The sequence below is a fragment of the Chiroxiphia lanceolata genome, chromosome 6 (genome assembly GCF_009829145.1).
Source record: "Chiroxiphia lanceolata isolate bChiLan1 chromosome 6, bChiLan1.pri, whole genome shotgun sequence".
NCBI lineage: Eukaryota > Metazoa > Chordata > Aves > Passeriformes > Pipridae > Chiroxiphia > Chiroxiphia lanceolata.
This window is the reverse complement of record NC_045642.1, coordinates 41,433,907-41,452,848: the sequence shown is the minus strand read 5'-3', so window position 1 is coordinate 41,452,848 and position 18,942 is coordinate 41,433,907. Positions and strand designations below refer to the sequence as shown.

Here is an 18,942-nt window from a genome sequence, read left to right as displayed (position 1 = left end):
AGGGAGAGCCCCAAATCTGTTTCTCAAACCTGCCTGTGAGCACCGGGTTGGTGTCATCCCCTGGCCATCAGCACCATGCAGCCAAAATCCTGAAGCTGGCACTGAGTGCCTGGCCATCTCCCCTTGTGTCCCGCTTGCCTCACAGCCTCTCAGGTTTGCACAGCCAGAGGGCTGCAGTTCAGATTTGGGAGAAATGCAGAGTGCCTGTGTTTTCTTCCAGCCTTGATTTTTGTCATCATTACCTGTTGTGGCTCCAGCCTCCCGTACCTGGTGCTTCTTCCAGCTGGCAGGACAGCAGCCCAGCCCTCCTCATTGCTCTGCTTTGAGCAGTCATCCCTGGTAGACCAGATAGTGAGGGCTTAAAGAGGTGAGCTCTGAAAGCCAGCACAGATGGAAGGAGGCCAAGTGTACATACATTCAAGATGGAACAAAAAGTAGTGTGAACACCGGTGTCTGCTAACAGCCCAAAGCAGAGGCTGCCGTGCTCAGTTGTGCAACTCAAAGCCACTCAAAGGCTGAAGGACAAGCTTGCAATGGCAGCAGTGTAGTTCTGGCCCTCCTCTCCCAGCACTCCCTCACACTGTACACTCATCCCAGATAGTAAGGAATTACTGGCACCAGTGAAACTTCTCTGTGGCTAGCTGGTTCCAGCTCCTGCTTGCCATCAGCAGTAACACCTTGCTGGCTGAGCCTGGCTCTTGGGAAGCAGCAGGAATGCTTGTCCACCAGAGGGAAGCAGAGTCTGGGAGAAACTCATCTGCACCAGCAAAGGTAGGGACACCTTAAAGGCTGTGACAAAATGGGATGACTAAGCAGGGAATGACCACTGATGCCACAAGCAGGCCAGAGAGCAGGAGCAGCTGAGCCTGGGGCTTTTCCTCTCCAGGGCAGCCTGCACTGTCCAAACCATCCAGCTACAGGCTTGTACCCTCGTCCACCAGCCTCCTAGTCCTGTGATTCAGGGGAGGTTCAGGATGAAGGACCCTGTGGCCAAAGTCACAGCATGGCTTCCTGCAACTCAGTGCCATGGGTGTCACCCCGGAGGGTCAAAAGAAAGGAAGCTTCAAGCATGACCCTCTACAGTGAGCCCTGACAGGGCTGGTTAAATAAAACAGTTTGCTAGGCTGCCTCATTTTAAAAGCTTGACTGTACATTCACTCCTTAGTTAGTTCAAAGGCCTCATTTATTGCAGCTCCAGGCAGAATACAGGCATTGCCCTTCCCCAGGCTCACAGGCCCTCCATATCCTAAACCAGCAAGGAGGGCTTGGAGCTAGCAGCATTTTTAAATCAGAACCTTCTCTTTCACTCATTTGCAAGAACAACTAGACCCTTTGCCCTTCCAGAACAGGGAAGGGGTTTTTCCTCTCCTTCTAACCTTCTACCTCAACCAGGGTCAGGGAGAGGAAAGCTGACTCCACACACTGGTTTATCCCTAGCTGCCAAGAAAACGCAGGCAAAAACTGCTCTCCCTTTTGTCAGCCTACCAGCTGTGAGTGCTGTCCTTTTCTGTTAGAAGGGGCTGCCCTCTTCACCCATAGCTGGGAAGGGCAAACCATTCTCTGAAGTTGATGTCAGAGCTGGGAAAACCCTGCCATGATCCAGGAATGATTTTGTATTGTTCCAACAAGGACAGTTCCTTGGGGAAACATTCAGCACGACAGCCAGCTTCTGCTTTACAGTTCTTTGAGCTCCTTTGAGGCTTTGAGCCTCCTTTCTCCTTCTGCAACTCCCAACAGCCTTTTCCCCACTTGCATGATTTACAACTCTCCCCTGTTGTAGCAGTGAAAACCCAACCTGGCTCCACACCTGTACTTTATGAGCCTGTCCCAGGTCTCCCTCTTGGCCATCATGCCCTTTAGCAAACAGTGGGAATTCCTCACCATATGTAACAATTCTGTTGCTAGACCAAGAAAAGGATGATTTCCAGCCCTGAAAACCTCATCTTTGCCGGGAAGAGCCAATTCTTTGGCAGGGAGTTAAAGGACAGTAGAGTTCACAGGCAGAGAAGCCTCAATTTAGTACCACCACTGGTGGGCCCAGCTCCCATTGCCTTTTTTCTCTCACCACCAGGTAACAGGCTTCTTACGCTACACAAGGAATGCTGCTGATTACTGAGTCTTTGCCCAGGAGCCGCTCCCTCAAACACACCCCACCTTGCAGTCATTGCCCACTTTTATTTCATTTAAAATCCGCTGTGTTAAATATTTTAGTTACAAGTTCTGTGTAGGGGGTAAGAGTAATAGACTCTGCAGGCACTAGCAACCCCCTCACCCCTCAATAACATGTGTGCGCTATCAGATTAAGGACTGACCCCTCCCCCCAAAACCAGCACCCATGGGCTGGGATATACATTACAGTGAAAGGCCTGGCCCCCCCAGCTGTGTCTGCTGGAAGCAGGCCAAGCCCCTGCACGCAGGAAGCCAGCAGTCAGATCCACCACCAGTGAGCTGTGATTCAAGGAGAGTTGCTGGGGGCTCGTTCTCACCCCCATGTCAGGCCTGTAATGGTGAAAGGGTTGTCCCCAGGAACAGTGCTACCTCCACAGAGGTCACAGGCGCTGCCCACCTGGACAGGAACATTCACGCCACAGTGACCAGGCTGGTGAGAGACAAACAATCTCCAAGGGAAAGTAGGGGAGCTGCCACCACCACGTTACTGTCTGTGGAGGGAGTGTAACTAGGGCGCTGCCAGAAGCATGACACCTACCTCAAGCCCTGCTCTGGTCAAAACCTCTGCTGCAAGGAGCCTGGGGGTCCCCCAGACTGCTCTTGCAAGGCAGGTGAGTGTGAAATATTTTCAAGCAAAAAATGGACAGGACAGTAGCCTTTCCTTTCCTCTCCCTCCCAGGAACCTTAGTGCTAGGCAATAAAGCTGAACCCGTCATGGAGGGGCGGGGAAAGTACCCTAGCACAGTAGCAGCAAGCAGTTTCCAGTGGTATTGGACAAGCTAGAGGTGAGATTTTGGTGCTGTGAGGGAGAGGATGCTGTACAGATATCTCTGGAAAGGCAGTGCCATTCAGTGGTTGGCCCACTGCATGGCAGTTCTTGAGAGATACTAAACCTTCATTAAACAGAATAGGAAAGGAGGTAGGAGCTATCCCTGTAATTCCCTCTGGGACAGCTCTAATCACAGCGGAGGGAGAGAGACTGGAATGACCCTTGCCAGTTCCTGAATGCCCTGCGTTGTCCCTGCTGGTGCTGCGGCCTGTCCTGGGTGGGTTGTGTGGGGGTGTGACTGCTCTACAGGTCGAGCAGCAGCACGCGGGGATCCTCCACCGCTGCCTTGATCTTGCGCAGGAAGGTCACTGCCTCTCTGCCGTCGATCAGCCGGTGATCGTACGTCAGCGCCACATACATCATAGGCCGCACCTCGATCTGAGAGGCAGGAATAAGACAAGGATTAGTGAGCTCAGCCCTACCGCCTGCATGATCCCCTCCTGTGAATTCAGGGAAGACCCTGAATCCAGGGCTCAAGCCCTCCTGGATTTGTACTGCCTGGCAGGATTACCTAGCCACTCACTCACCCAGGCTTGGTCCACGCCACACACAAGACTAGGTCCCTTTGTGGAGCTGTTCTCTATCACAAAGGCTACAACCTCCTCCTCTCTGCACCTAACCAGATTATGTCCAGTTCTACCCCTCATAGATAGGACAAGGCCCCCTGCACACCTAAGGCTGCCCTACACCCATTAGTCTCTGCTTCTCCTTCACAGTAAAGCCTTTTAGAAGTTGACAACAATCTCTTAGAAAATATGGACTATGGTCCTCAACTCACTGAGCCCTTCCCTCTGTTCACTAAAACCTGCAGTGCAGGTCCACCTACCTTGCCTCCCACAGCCACAGGCCTGTCAAAGATGGCATGCATGCCTAAGATGGCAGACTGGGGTGGGTTAATGATAGGTGTCCCAAAGAGTGACCCAAAAACCCCTCCATTGCTGATTGTGAAAGTGCCACCGTCCATGTCTTCAATGGCCAGTTCGTTCTTCCGTGCCTAGAAGAAAAAGTGAGGTCTCAGAAAGCCACACAGATCACAGAGAGCAAAGGAAAGGGTTTAGACGTTCACTCTCTCCATAAATACTGACTGCAAGAGCTTCGCTTATTGATCTATTCAGCTGAAACCCAGCACAAATTAGTTGAAAATGCATCTGTCTTTAGAGCTGAACATTTAGTGGCTTTAGGGAAGGATTCTCTCGCCTTTGCTTCCAAGTCCTGTTTTTGCAGGAAACAAGACACAGGGACTTCTATCCCAGGGCAGTTAAGCCTCGGCCTCTAAAGACAAACGTAAAGACACACCATGCCACTAATGCATAGTTTGTGGTCTTCTGAAAGGACAACAAGTAGATAGGGTTGTCCTGGAAGGCACAGGCACAGCTACAGATGTAACTGGATCACTCCCCACAGCGCAACTCAGTATGTTAGAGGTCCGAGATGACAACACAGAGAGACCAAATCAATTCATGCCTATCCAGCACTCCCAATTCCTCCCATGCCTCCCAACCCTCTTCAGGAAAACCTCCAACTTTCCTTACCTTCTCCCCCAGCTCGTAGATAGCGCGCTCTATGTCAGCAAAGTTCATGTTTTCTACATTCCTAACCACAGGGACCACCAGACCCTGTGGAGAACCAAACTGCATGAACAGCAAATTCACTGCAGCGACACACAGATAGCTATTATGGGGCAGGAGCCTGGCTGCAGACCCATAGAGTTCCTGCCTTTCCCTCAGTGCACAGCAGGTGGTGGGAAGAGCTGCCTTGCACCCTGGCAGCCTGACGGGAAACCTGGCATGACACACACCAAGGGCTGACACCATAAAGGATATCTTTGTCTTCATTAGCCTGTCTCATAAAATCAACCAGGTCTGTCTGGATCCAGCTCCACATTCATAAAAGCAGGTGAAGCACTGGACAGATTTCAGCTGCCACCTCTTATCTCTGTGAGAAGAGTGGAGTCCCTTTATGCTGGGCCTCCCCTAGGCTTTGGGAGCAGTGACAGAACTTCAGTCCTGGTCCAAACTCTGCCTCACAACAGAATCTTCTAATCAAGAAGGTCATTCACTAATTAACATCTGTATCTCCATTCCATACTCTCCCTGGAGAGGAACATTTCTGTGCAACAGCACAGCAGTGTTAGCCAAAGGACATGACATGCAAAGCTTTTACTATCTATGCTATACCCTCATGGATCCATGACAAAAAAGGGTTTCCCTAACTTAGCCCTACTCATTAACAACTGAGATCTGTATTGACCCTGTTACCACATCTCCTAGTAAGGAGGCAGAACACTCTTGGTCCACCATCTTCTCTCAAAAGCTATCTCAGCAGTCCACAATGTATTAGATGTCTCATTTACGCAATCAGTGTCATCACTTAATTTCTGCTGCAGCACAGTGCAAAGCTGGGTTGGCTCAAAGTGTATGACAATCCCAGACCAAAGGCTGCAGGAAGCAGAGACAAAGCAACCAAGGTACCTACCCGAGGAGTTGCTACAGCAACACTGATGTCCACATAGTCCCTGTACACAATCTCTTTGGTCGTGTCATCAATCACTAGAAAGAGAAAAAAGTTGGGCTACACATGCAGTATCCAAGATCAAGGGTTCAACAGGCCAGAAGCAGCCACAAAATCATAACAACTTGCTCATGCCTAGCTTAGATGTAATTTCAGAGAAGAATAAGCCCTTGCTGCACCTCTGGGAGAAGCATCAGGATAGACAGAGGAAACCCAGTCCACATAGGTCATTACTCAGTTATTTTCCCTTGGTTATTCCGCTCCTCTAGATTTCAGCAAGCACCTCTGACACTCCCCAGGAACTGCACTGTGCCTACAGCAGCTACATGTACACCAAACAGCAGGCTCTGCTCTCTGCGGGCTGTGTACGCATGGCCCCAGCCCCACTCCTGGCCACCCCTTCCTAACAGAGCCCCCCTTGGCAAGCTGTCCTCTATCTACTTGAAATCAGCTGCAGCATGCAGGACTGTCCCCCTTTTTCCTGTGTGTTTGACTTGCTTGTCCAAGCTATTACTCCTGCCATGGACTTGGCCATCTGCCTTCCCCAACTCCGTCACATTCACTGGTGAGACATGCAACTCACCAGCAAGGGTCACCACTCACCTGCATTCACAACAGGCTGGTCCTGCAGAGCAAAAGCTGCAGCTTTCACAAAAGCTGACATGAAACCTAGTTTCAGGTTGTGCTTTTTCAGGAAGGTATCCTTGTGTACAGCTCTCATCTCCCGGATGTTGCTGCAAAATGCATGATAATGCTGGTAAGCAGGGAGTCCAAGAAAACACTGTTCCCTCACTCTGTAACAGATTTCGGTGCCAGCCCCAGGGACTGCAAACCTGTACCACCAAGTGGGAAACCACCACTCTGCTGGAAAACCCTTTGAATGTCATAGGTACTGAACACGGCTCTAAAGCTCCTGCCAAAGGATCAAGATGACAAGGTTAACCTGCATGGCTCACACTGCCAGGCACAGAAACATGATGGGGCATGGCACATTTCCTGCTTAGGCTTGATGTTGCCACTGATTCTCCAGGTACCAGTGCTCATACCCATGCGGCATCACAGACAGCAACTGGCAGGTGTGGCTGGGCTGACACAGAAGGGTGAAAAAACAGGAAATGCCAAAAGCAAAAAAGATGCACAAAGGAAAAGACCTCAATCCCTCTGAAAGTCCAGTACCATCCAGCACAACACCACTTCTGTATCTAACTCTCTGAGTTGACTGTGGGAGTTGAGTGAATATGAAAGAAATCTTCCCTGGAGCTATGGTAGTAGGTGCCAGCCCAATCACAGCTCTCAATCAGACTAATCACGTTTTCCCACTGTGTCTATTTATCAAAATTGAGGCCATTTACAAAAAGTCAACCAAGCTGTGGCTACAAGCTCTGCCTATTCCAGGCTAACACCAGACGCTGTGGAATTGCATGGTCCATCTCTCCCCTCTTCAGACACCCTGAGTCTTTGAAAAGACAGTTTCAGCAAGGAACATGGTTCTCCATGGTTTAGAGTGTTTGTTTTCCTGCGCCTAACCTTGTTTAGAGCTAGGATTACTGCCCAAAGACATTAGTGCCTCCCAAGACACAACTGCATGACTGCAGCAATGAGGAGGTGATTTGCTATGAAACTGTCTTATTATGGCCTCCTCCTTTCAGACACTGATCCCCATGGGAAGCAGGAGGCCCCAGCACAGGTCCTCACAAGTCAACCTCCCAGCAATCTATCCAAACTAGATTACGAGATGCAATGAGAGCCCTATGCTGGCGTAAAGCGACACCTCAATGAGCCTCTGAGAGGAGATAAAGCTGCAGCACTTCCCTCTAATCAAGACTATTTTGCCAGCCTTATTGTTCTGAGACCCAAATATTTACATGTTTTGTCTTAAGGAGCAGAATAGGATTACACAAGGCAATTTGATTTGGGCACAATTTCCCCTTAATGCACTGTAACACAAGCTGCCCACCCTCCAAAGCCATTAGTGTGTTCAGTCCACGCAAGCACTTGAGTCAGGAGACCCCCACCTGCTTGGAGGGGATGGGGAAGGATGCTAGTTTGTCTTTGGAAAGCTGTACCATCTGAGCAGAGACCTCGGACCTATGCAACGCTCACCTGAAAGGCTGATGAACCCTGGAGAACCACCTTACTGGGAATTAAATACCTCCAAAAGCAATAACCTGGCGGGGTGGTAGAAAGCAGATGCTACATCTTGCTGTCTTCTAACAGCCATTACACAAATTATACTAGTCCTTCCTGGTCTTCTGCTTAACATTTACCAGCGCCCCACCAACAAGCACACAGAAGAGGAAGCAGACTACCCCTTTTACAAGCAGCAGATGACTGCTGAGGAATGATAGGAAGATAAGTACCCCTCATACTGCAACACTAACATGGCCCCAAAGAAGCTGTGCAGACTGTGGTACACACCCAGGAGAGAGGTCCCAAAAGACATGTTGTCACTCTCCAAAGAGAATCAGCAAGGTTTTGACTGCCTTCATCTGTTTCTACTCATAAAGGGGAAAAAAAGGTCTGCTCCTCACCTCATATCGATCTCATTGAAAGTGGTCAGCATGGCACAAGTATTCTGAGCCTCTTTCAGCCGCTGAGCAATACGCTGGCGCATCCTATTCATTTTCACCTGAAAATTAAAAAGGTATAAGCAGAAGCTGCCTCAAGTTCATCCAAGGGGTAAAATACACAAAAAACTCAAAAGGTCCTTCCCTTGCCATCTGGCTGACTATTAACAGATGCCTAGGACCAAGGTTTTCACTCCAGGTCTCCCTGAGGAGCACAATGGGCTGAGGAGTTGATTTCCCTGCTCAGCTCAACACACAGTTCACTTGAAAAGCAGTGCTGAAATGCATCACTGTATTCTGTGTTCCTTGGGACCTCCAAGCATGCCTAGCTTTCCAGCATGTGGCTAGTGTGAGAAGAGCAAGACTGCTAAAAAGCAGGTTGCTCAGCCATGTTCTCTTAAGAATGCACAAGGCAGCTGCAGCAGCCTCAGCCCTTTGCTGAGGGCTTGTGGACAGACCAAGCAGATCCACATCAAGTCCTTCTGTCCTCAGTCAGCAGAGCTCAAGACAAGACTTTTGCCTAGAAAAGACCTGCGTCGGACTGGTCCTGGCTCCTCCTCCACCCCACCTGTAAGTGGTTCCTCATGCAGAGAATTTCCCCATCTGTCACACTCCCCCTGAGCTGGGTGTGTACAGGTAGATATGAACACATCCATAAAGCTCAAGGCTTATGCCAGAACAGATTATCACCCAGCAACAGAAGCGCTGGCAATATCCCATTCCTACAACTTACCCTATGCTCTGATCTGACACCTTTGGTGGGCGCTGCCTCCCCAAGAGGGGCTGCCGCTGGGGCTGCAGCCGGCTTCACTGCAGACACTGAGGGGAAAAAAAACATCAGTCATAAAGGGAAGCCACGTAGAAAGGCTGTGAGGTAGAAAGCACGTTCAAGCTCCTTGCTTAAGCAACGCAGCGCAGGAGCAGCCTTGCACTGGGCTTGGACAGTTCCATGAGCATAGCTGAGCTCTCCATACTGGAGTATGCAGGGGAATAACGCGGGAGGCCTTCGCCATAAATGCCAGACTGTTTGCAGTCTTTAATCTTACATGCTCTCCACAAAGAAGAGAGGCTTGAGAACAGGAACGATCAGCTGTTGCCTCACCTGGTTTGCTGTCAATGGGCTGAGTTGACACAGGCGGCACTGGTGGCATCGTTGTGGGAATTGGTGCTGCAGGAGGGGGAGGGGGAGGAGCAGCCGCAGCTACAGGTTCAGGGGCTGAAGGAGGAGGAGGGGCTGCTGCTGGTTTAGCCTTGGCAGGAGCAGCTGAAAGACAAGGAAGAACCACGGTAAATGCAACAGCTTCCAGTGCCAGGGATCTGAGAGTCCAACCAACCTGACAAAAGTTAACCCTCCAGCAGAGTGCCTTTATGTTCTCAGCACTACTGAACTGGCAGGAGTCACCACGAGAGAAAAATCATGGTGAAAGAGTTTCACGCATCAACACCCTTGATCTCCTCACTGTCCAGGAGACTGGATGCTACAGAGAAGAGGGCAGAGAAGGGAGTTTTATTAGGGGAATTCTCAACTAGTTTTAGCTTAGAGCTCAGTCTCCTCCTGAGCGAACAGAAGTTCCCCCCTCAGAAGAATAAAATTATGCTTTTCTAATGGACAACAGAATAGGAGAATTTTCTTCCAGCTACAGAGGCAGACAGAGGAATTATTTAACCTCTCTCAGGATCCCTCTAAATGCTTTCCTTTCATCTTCAGAAAAAGATTGGTGGAAACAGGAAGGCCTGTGCAAGTTACACATGCCTGACTTACCTCCAGTTTTCCTGAGTTTGAACAGAGGTGTCCCTCCTTCCACTTTGCCACCATCGGGTACCAGAAGGGCTTCAATCACACCAGCTGCTGGGGCTGGAACTTGCACTGATGTCTGAAAAAAGAAAAATCAGTGAAATTCCCCCAAACATTGGATGGACAACAAGTGCCCAAGAGAAGATGCCAATATCTGCAGATATGCATTGTAACTTGGCACAGAGAGCAGCTATGTCTCACACCATTTGCACCAGTTTTCACACCCTCCACCAAGATTTTGTGCCAATGAAATTTTAGGAGATGCTGGCAGTGCAACATATAGCCTGATCTCCAGGGTACAGTCAAGAACTGACCTGCTGCCAGAATCTTCCTGACAGCAACACTGAAAGCAGAACTTGGCAGAGAATTTAGCAAGAACTTCAAAGCTTAACAGTCCTTTAAGGGGTGGGTAAATTTAAAGCCTAAATTTAAAACAATTTGAAGACAACCTATGGCTTGCAGATTTCTTCTTTGTTTAAACACAAACAGGTTTCAAAGCTTAGAGCACTCTTGGAATTGGAAGGAGAAGTGGAAATGCACCTCCAACAAACATCAGGACCACTGATAATTAATCAAATGTATGAGTAAGGAAGAATTATTAAAGAATTCTCACTCAAGGAACAGCCAGCTCTCATAGTTGATGAGAAAAGCTTTTCTCCATAAAGGGAGAAGGAGACACAGTCAGGGCCTGCAGGCTGTAGGAGCTCTTAGCAGGAGAGGAACCATACAGGGTATCTGCTACAGAACTAGAAAAAGTTTTGGTCCAGAAAACTCCTACCTTGTCTGTTTCAATCTCACACACCACTTCATCTTCCGCCACTGTGTCTCCAACAGCTGAATGATAGATATGAAGACCACTGTGAGGAGGGAGGTGTGCTCTGGCCTCCCCTCTTTACCCACAGCAGTCTCCCACACTAACCCAGAATTTTTTCACCTCAGCTCTCCACAACTTCTAAAGAAAAGACTAGCTCAAACAATCAATCCACTGCACAGTTAAGAGTCTGATTCCAGCTTAGACATCTCCCTTCACCCAACATCACCCATGACTAGGGCTGACAAGGCAGTAACTGCAATCCTTATCCCTTAGGAGAACTGCAATTAACTGCCTCATTTGTCACAGACTGAAAGGCACACAGCAGGCTGTCAGCCAGTGAACTACAGTGCATCCCTGAGCTGTCCAACGCAGCAGCAATGGTGCTGAGAATTTCAGGGAAGAGGCAAGTGCTTACCTTTCTCCCACCTGACATCTCCTTCTGTGACTGACTCTGCAAAGGCTGGTGTGTTCACTGTAACCACGTCATCCCCTGTGAGAGACACAGATAGATCTGAATGCATTCAGAGCTCAAAACTTATGGCATCGCTTCGTTCTTGTCATCACAATTCTGCTAAAGGGGGTAGGTCAGCAGACATCAATTGCTGGCCTTCTCTTTGCTTCAACACTGATTAACATTTAAACAGCAGAGAAATTTCCATTTGACTGAAAGTCACACTGTGACAGGAATGCCAGATAAAATCCTTAGGGCCCCAGGGATATAAACTCTCAGCTGTCCATGCAGGCAGAGCCATGACCAAGGATGGAAGGTAGCTTCAGCTGTTGCCAAGACAGCAAGAGGTACCAAAAGAAGCATACTGCTAACTCCTGACTTTTTACTTACTACGTACTGCAGTGGTTCTGAAGTACCGGACAGTGAAGACACTGGAGCTATTTACTCTGCAGAAAGAGAGAAAGGTATGAACACAGAAGTATGTTCCTATGCAGGATGCTAGCACCAAGCTCGAGTAAAGAGTTTACATTCGCTTAACTGATTGTCTGTTCCAATATATTTTTTCTAAGGGACTCCTACTTACTGCTCAAGCTGCAACAATCCAGTAAGAAAGGAAACATCACATCCTACCATCACTAGTGCTCTCAGAAACTCAGTAAGAACTGACAAGCATGGAATTTTAATTTAGGGAGACAACTCAACGGAACCCCTGTGGTTTAAACACTGATTAAAGGGTGACTAGACAGCCCACCCTATGTCCAAGACTAGTGCAGTTACCATTTTTTTACCTCCAGATTAGGACTGTCATCTCTACAGAAGCTGTTAGATTGCTCCAAAAAAAAAAAAAGGAAAAGCACCATAAATTGCCTATGGCAACACATTAGAGAGACAGATATTTCTCTCCACCATGTTCTTCACAGGGAGCTGGAAATTCCAAGCATTCCAAAGCATGATTTTTATATCTACTGACATCACATTTGGAAAGCTGAAACAAACATGCTTTAGCATTTCCTCTAGCACAGGCTACTTCATACAAACAGACCAGTACTTTAGGCTTTTATGCATGTGCTCTTATGATTATTTACCCAAATACATTTTTACAAGACCACCTTAGCAATGCAAACCCTGTCATAGGAACAACAGCTTTGTAAATGACCCCATTTCTCCTGACAGAAAACCTATCAGAAGACCATCATAGAGCAAACAACACTTCTAGTCACCAGTTTCCTGATTCCTGTCCCTTCCCTGCCCTTGGTATCTGGTTTCAAAGCTTCTTTTCAGTTCCTGACCTGCAAAACCTAGATTTTGTTAGGGCTATCTCCACGCTCCTAAGATGTGCAAAAGGATTTCATGACAGCCAACCACATTCTGTTTCTCAGCCCCCAAATCTTTTCACGGCTAGAGCAACCCCAGTCTCTCCACATTACAGCTTTCCTGGGGATACTTACAGAAGCTTCCTGCTGTTTGTGTAAGCCAATCCCTGGCTCCCAGCCACACCTGTGAATGAGAAAGGAGTTACCCCACAGGAAAGTTATCCAGCCCTTAAATGTCCCTGTCAGGTAAAAGAATGCAGAGGACACCAGTGTCCACCATGAAAGAAGCTTGGGACTAAAAGCCATGCAGAGACACCTCAGTGCCATCAAACCTGCCCAGAGCTTGCCAGGAACAGTGGTCTTTTCATCTAGATTTACAGGGATGGGAAAAACAGTTATATCTTGATCTCAAAGCTAATAAGGATAACTTTGAAAAGGGCAAACTAAGCAGCAGCCACCTCGCTCAGAAGGAAACCAGGAAACAGTCATGAGGAACACCTCCAGGACTGCTGAGTACAAAGGGCAGGAGCGAAGGAGCCCCCTAAGAGGCACCTCCCAGGAAGCTTCACAGTCGCATGGACAGGTAAGGAGGAAGAAAGAATGAAAAGAGGATGTAGGGCAGAGTAGCCAGCTACCATCATTCCCCTTCTCTGTCCACCCCCTTTCCAGAGAATTTCTTTTCCAAAACTCAAAATAGTACTTGCATAGCTTCTCAGTTTCACATACCCCACTGTCCCCTTCCCACACTGCTCACGTGCCCTGACACTGCAGTTTTTATTAGGAACTGAACTCCTGTCCTTTGTCTCTTATAGGGCACTGGGCAATTTTCCAGACTGATCTTAAAGAGAGTCAGAGTAGTAATTGGAGAATATAATTACCTCAATTACGCAACGCCAGAAGGAAGAACCATTTCCCCATTTGTTTTTTTTTAAAAAAGCAATATAATTTTTACACCATCTCCTACTAAAGAGCTGAACTGGAACTCTAGAAACCAAAAAAGGTAAGAAGATTTAACTGGTTTCTCAAAGTGGAATCAGAAGTGAGTGATGCTATATAAACACAGTACAGCTAGAAGAAACAGAGCTCTAAGGAAAAACAGTTTAGGCACCAAAGTAGAGTTCACAGGTGAATCAGATTTGATACGTCACAATATTCACCTATCATTTCCAAGGGAGTTTATTAGAGACCTGGGGCTCTGCAACAGCACATGGTTCAAGCACTGCAATGCTTGAAATACTCTGTGCTGTGCTGTTGGAATCTTCACCAGAGCCTAAGGGATCAGGCAGCATGTACATTATGCAAGGGAGGCACTCAGAAACTTAGCTCATTTCACTGTTTCTTCATTACATGACTGATTGAAATAAACCCCAATAAAACCTATTACCAACCTCCATCATCAGCTCTGTTCTTTCTAGGTAGTTTGTAAATAAAAGCGTTAGACTCACCAGAGAGAGAGCATCTTGCCAGAGTACAGTTCCCCTGCAAGAGAGAAAAGGATCTATCAGTATTACAAGAAGACAGACCCATCCTAGGAGGACTTTGGTTTTTCCATGAGATCTGAATCAGACACAGGACCCACCATTCCCATGCTCCAGTCTGCAGGCATGCTACTTTCCCATAGTGCGCTAGAGAAGGAAATGGTGAGAGCACCTATACCCTTGTCTTTGCTTTGACTCCTTCGAGGGTGCTTTCTGGTGACAGTGATGTTAAATTTGATGCTTTTGGTTTTCAGCTGTGGCTTCAGCTGTTTTGACCTTCTCATGCACACTTTCCTCTTCAAGATTTCTAATAAAATTTGCTATGAATGAGAAGGTCAAGGGTAGCTACTGGATATGACGAAAAAACATCCCATGATGTTTACTCCTACAGTCACAAATGCAACATCTAGGGTTTTTTAAAATTTGTTCTAAAGCTATGGAGCCTTTGAACTCCAGAAGGCCAGAATTGCCCTCAATGGTAAAATTTCTACCACTATCAGTAAGACAGGAATTCCACCTTCTTTTGATGTTTCACTGCATACCCAAGTAATCATTGACTGCACTCCTAGCTCACCATAACAGTCCTCAAAAGACATTTCAAAGACATTCCAGTTACTTTCCCTATTGTTGTTATACATTTCTCTAGCATCAAACCTCAATGTCTGGAGAACCTAAGAACTCATTAAAAGCAACAGGAAAATGTCGCAGTGACTAAAATGCAGTTGACTGGTTTAGAACAAGTCAGATACTCAAGAGCTCAAAGCACCCTTATCCTCCAGCTAAGGAAAGACGTAAAAGTCAGATTTCCTTCACACCTTCAATATCTGAAGTCTGCATATAAGCCCTGATTTCAGCTTCAGCAGAGCAAGTAGGACAGGATATAACTGATCTTACATATCAGAATAATTTGGGGAGCTGTGTGGTAAGACAACATAGAGACTTAAGCTTGGCACACCATCTACAGGACTGAGTGCTGTAGCATAAAAAAATATATTCAGTGTATAGTTCATATCAAAACTACTAATAGGCCTGGAATTGACCCATTGGCAGTTTAATTATCCAAGTTTATCAATGGATTTGGTTTCTTGGATATTCACACAGAGTCAACTCAATGACAGACGGGCATTTCAAAAGGGTTATGATTAGCTGTGCCGAGGATGCAGGCAGCCAGGCTGACTTGTTCCTAAGGTCCAGCACAGCACCATGCAGCTACCCTGCTTTCTGGTCCACTGCAGAGATCAACGATCCTGGAACAACAGTCCTGCAAAATCAGCTTCTGTCAGGGCTCACTGGAGCCCCTGCCCCAAGTCTACCTGGGCAGGGAAAGCAGGAAGCACTGTGCAGACTTTGCAGAGTCATCTTGAATGCTACGATGCTTAATCTTGGTGCAGCACTGGCCTCTGCTAACTCAGATCTGGTTTGTGTAGAGCCAGGCCTAAGCCAAGATCAGTAAGACAAACTTCAACTGAACTCCACTGGGTCAGCTATCTAAAGCGCCACAATCCTCAGCACATATGGTAGTTCCTGTGTTGATCAAATTCTTCCCACTTTCCGGAGTGTCCCAAATAGAAAACCATGTGACCTAACTTCCCCTCTGCCCACTAATGTTTTCTGGGTGCTTTATTAAAAAGCGGTTAAGGGCATTCCTAGCATGCTAAAAAAATAAATTGTTAAGAAAGGAACAGCCTCAGAATAAAGCAAAACCAGACAATTTTATTTGCTCAGGACCAGTTTACTGTGAAGTTAAAACAAAAAAAAAAGTTCAGAAGGACTGTCCCAAAAACAAATCGCTGTGAGAAAACACATCTGCAGCTCTCTTCCCAAGGCACCAAGTCTGTGTTTCACAACTGCCGCAAAATGAAGGAAAAAAATCAGTACCACTCTATCCTTCTATTTTCTAGGTTAAGAAATGAGGGAAAGAGCTTAATGTGAGGAGAAACCACTAATAAAAAATCCTGAGATTTCTCTGGCTTGCATTCTGCAGAACTGCCGTGTGCCTGCCTTTTAACTATGGTACCTCAGAGATGACATGCAGCTCCAGGAGATGCCTGATAGAGCTGTTCCCCTTCCCTTTTTCCATGAAGGAATCACTGTGATCGCATCTATTCTGGTATCACCTGGCTAAATCTGCCTGCTATTGGAGCTTTTCAGTGAAAATAGAAACATTTTGGTTTTGCTACCTGGCATTAGCACTTTGGGTCATTTTAAAAAGACAGCCTTCGCTTGAAGAAAGAAATCTTAGTCTAATTAGCTAGTGACTCATGTATCAAGTGATTAATTTTTCCCCCTCGTTTCACAAGACTTCTCAGAATTGTTTTTACAACTGCTATTATGCCAAAGTGACCTTGGTACACATCGTCCCAGGCCACACCTTTCAAGGAGCCATCACCTTCCAGTAGGTCACTACACACTGAAATAAATTATGGAATACATCAGCTAAAGCAACAGCCTGTATACCAACAGTGAGATCAGGGACCAGTTCAGGTAAGAACTCTGATGAACAGGACAGTGCAGCTCATTTCAACAGAGGCAAAACAGAAGCCCAGTGCTGGGTAGCTATGACAACAGGCAGAGCATCAATCACTTCTCCAGCCATGGCTTTTTCAGAGCAAAGCAAATGCAGGTTCAACAAGGATGAGCACAAATCACTGCTGCACACGAAAACCCCACTGCAAAGCCTTCATGCATATCAACACTATTATTATATAGCATGGAGGGCAGATGTCAAGGTGGGATGGAGATAACAATGCTAAGTGGTGACGGATACTGTTACTAAGACAACAGGCTGAGAACTCCTCCAGCAGAGAGGAGGATCAAACAGGGAAGAAAAAGTTCTTTACAAACACCTTTCCAGATAAACAGGACTTGATTATCAAAGCACCAAATGCAGCTCCTGATCAAACCATTCTTTTTCAGACTAGCTCTTTTCTGGACTTTTTCAGGTCATCCTTCAACAGCTGCCTGCCCCTGCCCTGACTCTTACATGCTACAGGCTATTGATGCACATTCATGATTTCTACTTGATATATGAGTTCAGGACCTTTTTCTCTTTTACCAACCGTCAACCCTTCCTCACCCTCACTGACTCTACTCTTCTCCCATTCAACCCTCCATTCCTGAATTTTCTACATGTCTACTGTTCTCACTTTTGCCATCAGAAGTTTGCCAAGTTCTGGCATTTCTTTCTGTTTCTCCAAAGAGCTTGTATTATCACTGTCTCAAAACTTACTTCCCATATCACTGCTCTAATGGAAACCAAACTACTACCACTCAACTTTTCCAGTACAACTAACAGGTTAACTAAAAGTATCTCACTTTCCTAGCACTCGGCTAAAACCTCCCGATCTGCTGCTTAGTTCTGTTTTGAATACTCCATCTGACTTCTCCCCTTCTCTGTATAATTGCACAGCACCACTGAGAGCCGACAAAGTGTAAATATTGCTAAAATGCCACTTAAGTTAGTTTGTTTTAAACTGCACTATAATCAATTTGTATCTACATATAACAAACTATACTATACAGTTAGCTATAAGTTGTTTATAGTGCAGTTTTACATGTTTATAAACACAAACCTATTTGTCAAGCCCAAAGACAAGCATTTACCACAGAGCAACCCTATGGGGAAGCATAACATAGTTAATCAGCTGTCAACACTTGCTCGCCTACATTTATACAATGGCTAAAATCAAGTCCCATGCTCTAAGGCTCCAGCTGGTCACCTGGAAGAGAAGTGGTATTTTTCCTCCTGTAGGTGTGCACGTACATGTGTGCACAAAAGGCTGTGCATGTTTGCTATTTAAACGGAAGATGTGTCCAGGAGTCATCGAACACTAGGACCCAGCTGGCCAAGGGCAGCCCCAGGGTTAAGCTGCCATCGGGCTCTGCCACCCGCGGTGCCGCCAGCGCAGGTCACCGCCGTTTGCCACGGTTCAGTGGCTGCTCTGAAGGCCGAGCACAGAAATCAAAAACCAAACCAGACACCGGTTCGTTGCCGTTCCTGCCCCGGGCGGACCCCGCCGGGGGGTCTGTGCCAGCGCAGGCCAGGGGCTGCCAGCAGCGGGGGCCCCAGACGCTGCAGCCGCCGGCGGGCGAGGGCGGCGGCGATCGGAGGGCCTGCCCGGTGCCACCGCCCTTCCCGCCAGGCCGGGCCTGGCCGGGCCGGGCGGGGCGGTGTCGGGGCAGAGGCACCCGCTGGGAAGGGACAGCGTGGCGCCCACCGCGGCCGTTGCAGGGGCAGCCCTGCCGCCCCTCCCCGTGCCCCGCCGGGCCGTGCCCCGGAGCGGCGGCGCCGGGCAGCAGGGGACGCGTCCCGGTGTCCTTGGCGCCGCCGACCTCGCCCGCCCAGCCGCCGCCCTCCCTCGCTGCTCCGCTCCCCGAGGCGCTGCCCGCGGGCCGTACCTGTCGCAGGGCGCGCAGCGAGCGGCCCAGCGCGCGGCCGAGGCAGCGGGACCGCCAGAGCGGCACCATCGCGGCGGCGGCGGCGGTGGCGGCGGGAGGGGCCGCAGGGCGGACACCGGAACCAGGCCCCGCGCGGCACGGAAGCGCGCGGGGCCGCACCAACCGCCGCAGGACGGGGGGAGCGCGGTCGGAGGGGCGGAACCATCGCGGAGGGGGGGGGGGGGGGCAGAGGGAGAAGAGGGCTGAGGGGCAGGGACAGGGACAGGGTGGGGACGGGGGTGTAATAGTAATATTCTTACGTATCACCAGATATGTAATAATAATATACATATATAATAGGTATGTATTGCGTATATACCTATAAACACATACATTTCTGTATATACATATTATTACATGTCGTAATAGATGTACTTGTAATAATAAATATGATAAATACGTAATGATAAATAATCCTCTGTATTACCAAAGAGTGCCGTTTCATGACACACTTCATTGAACCAGCTTCGGATTGCTGGAGGGCAGCTGTACCAGTGGTTTTCCTGCTCACCATGGCAAACCGTGGGGCTCATGTGGAATGACATTGCCGCAAGCGTCAGCCACTGGGATGTTGCATG

At 48.1% G+C, this 18,942-nt stretch overlaps 1 protein-coding gene across 3 annotated transcripts; it reads right to left on the bottom strand.

Moving 5' to 3' along the window:
- Positions 1–1,165: 1,165 nt before the first annotated feature.
- DLST (dihydrolipoamide S-succinyltransferase) lies at positions 1,166–18,431 on the bottom strand. 3 transcript variants are annotated; one of them, XM_032690361.1, is made up of 15 exons: positions 18,326–18,431; positions 13,895–13,928; positions 12,585–12,633; positions 11,527–11,582; positions 11,101–11,175; positions 10,650–10,705; positions 9,839–9,950; positions 9,179–9,340; positions 8,810–8,895; positions 8,041–8,138; positions 6,113–6,243; positions 5,474–5,547; positions 4,531–4,614; positions 3,825–3,992; positions 1,166–3,376 (listed from the first exon to the last, which is right to left on the bottom strand). In XM_032690361.1, the coding sequence occupies exons 1-15, from the start codon at positions 18,392–18,394 to the stop codon at positions 3,242–3,244; spliced, it is 1,389 nt and encodes a 462-aa protein (XP_032546252.1). In that variant the 5' UTR covers positions 18,395–18,431; the 3' UTR covers positions 1,166–3,241. The 3 variants fall into 3 exon arrangements, with proteins under 3 accessions (XP_032546252.1, XP_032546251.1, XP_032546253.1); XM_032690360.1 differs by lacking the exon at positions 18,326–18,431 and adding an exon at positions 17,647–17,854; XM_032690362.1 differs by lacking the exon at positions 18,326–18,431 and adding an exon at positions 17,691–17,819.
- Positions 18,432–18,942: the final 511 nt, after the last annotated feature.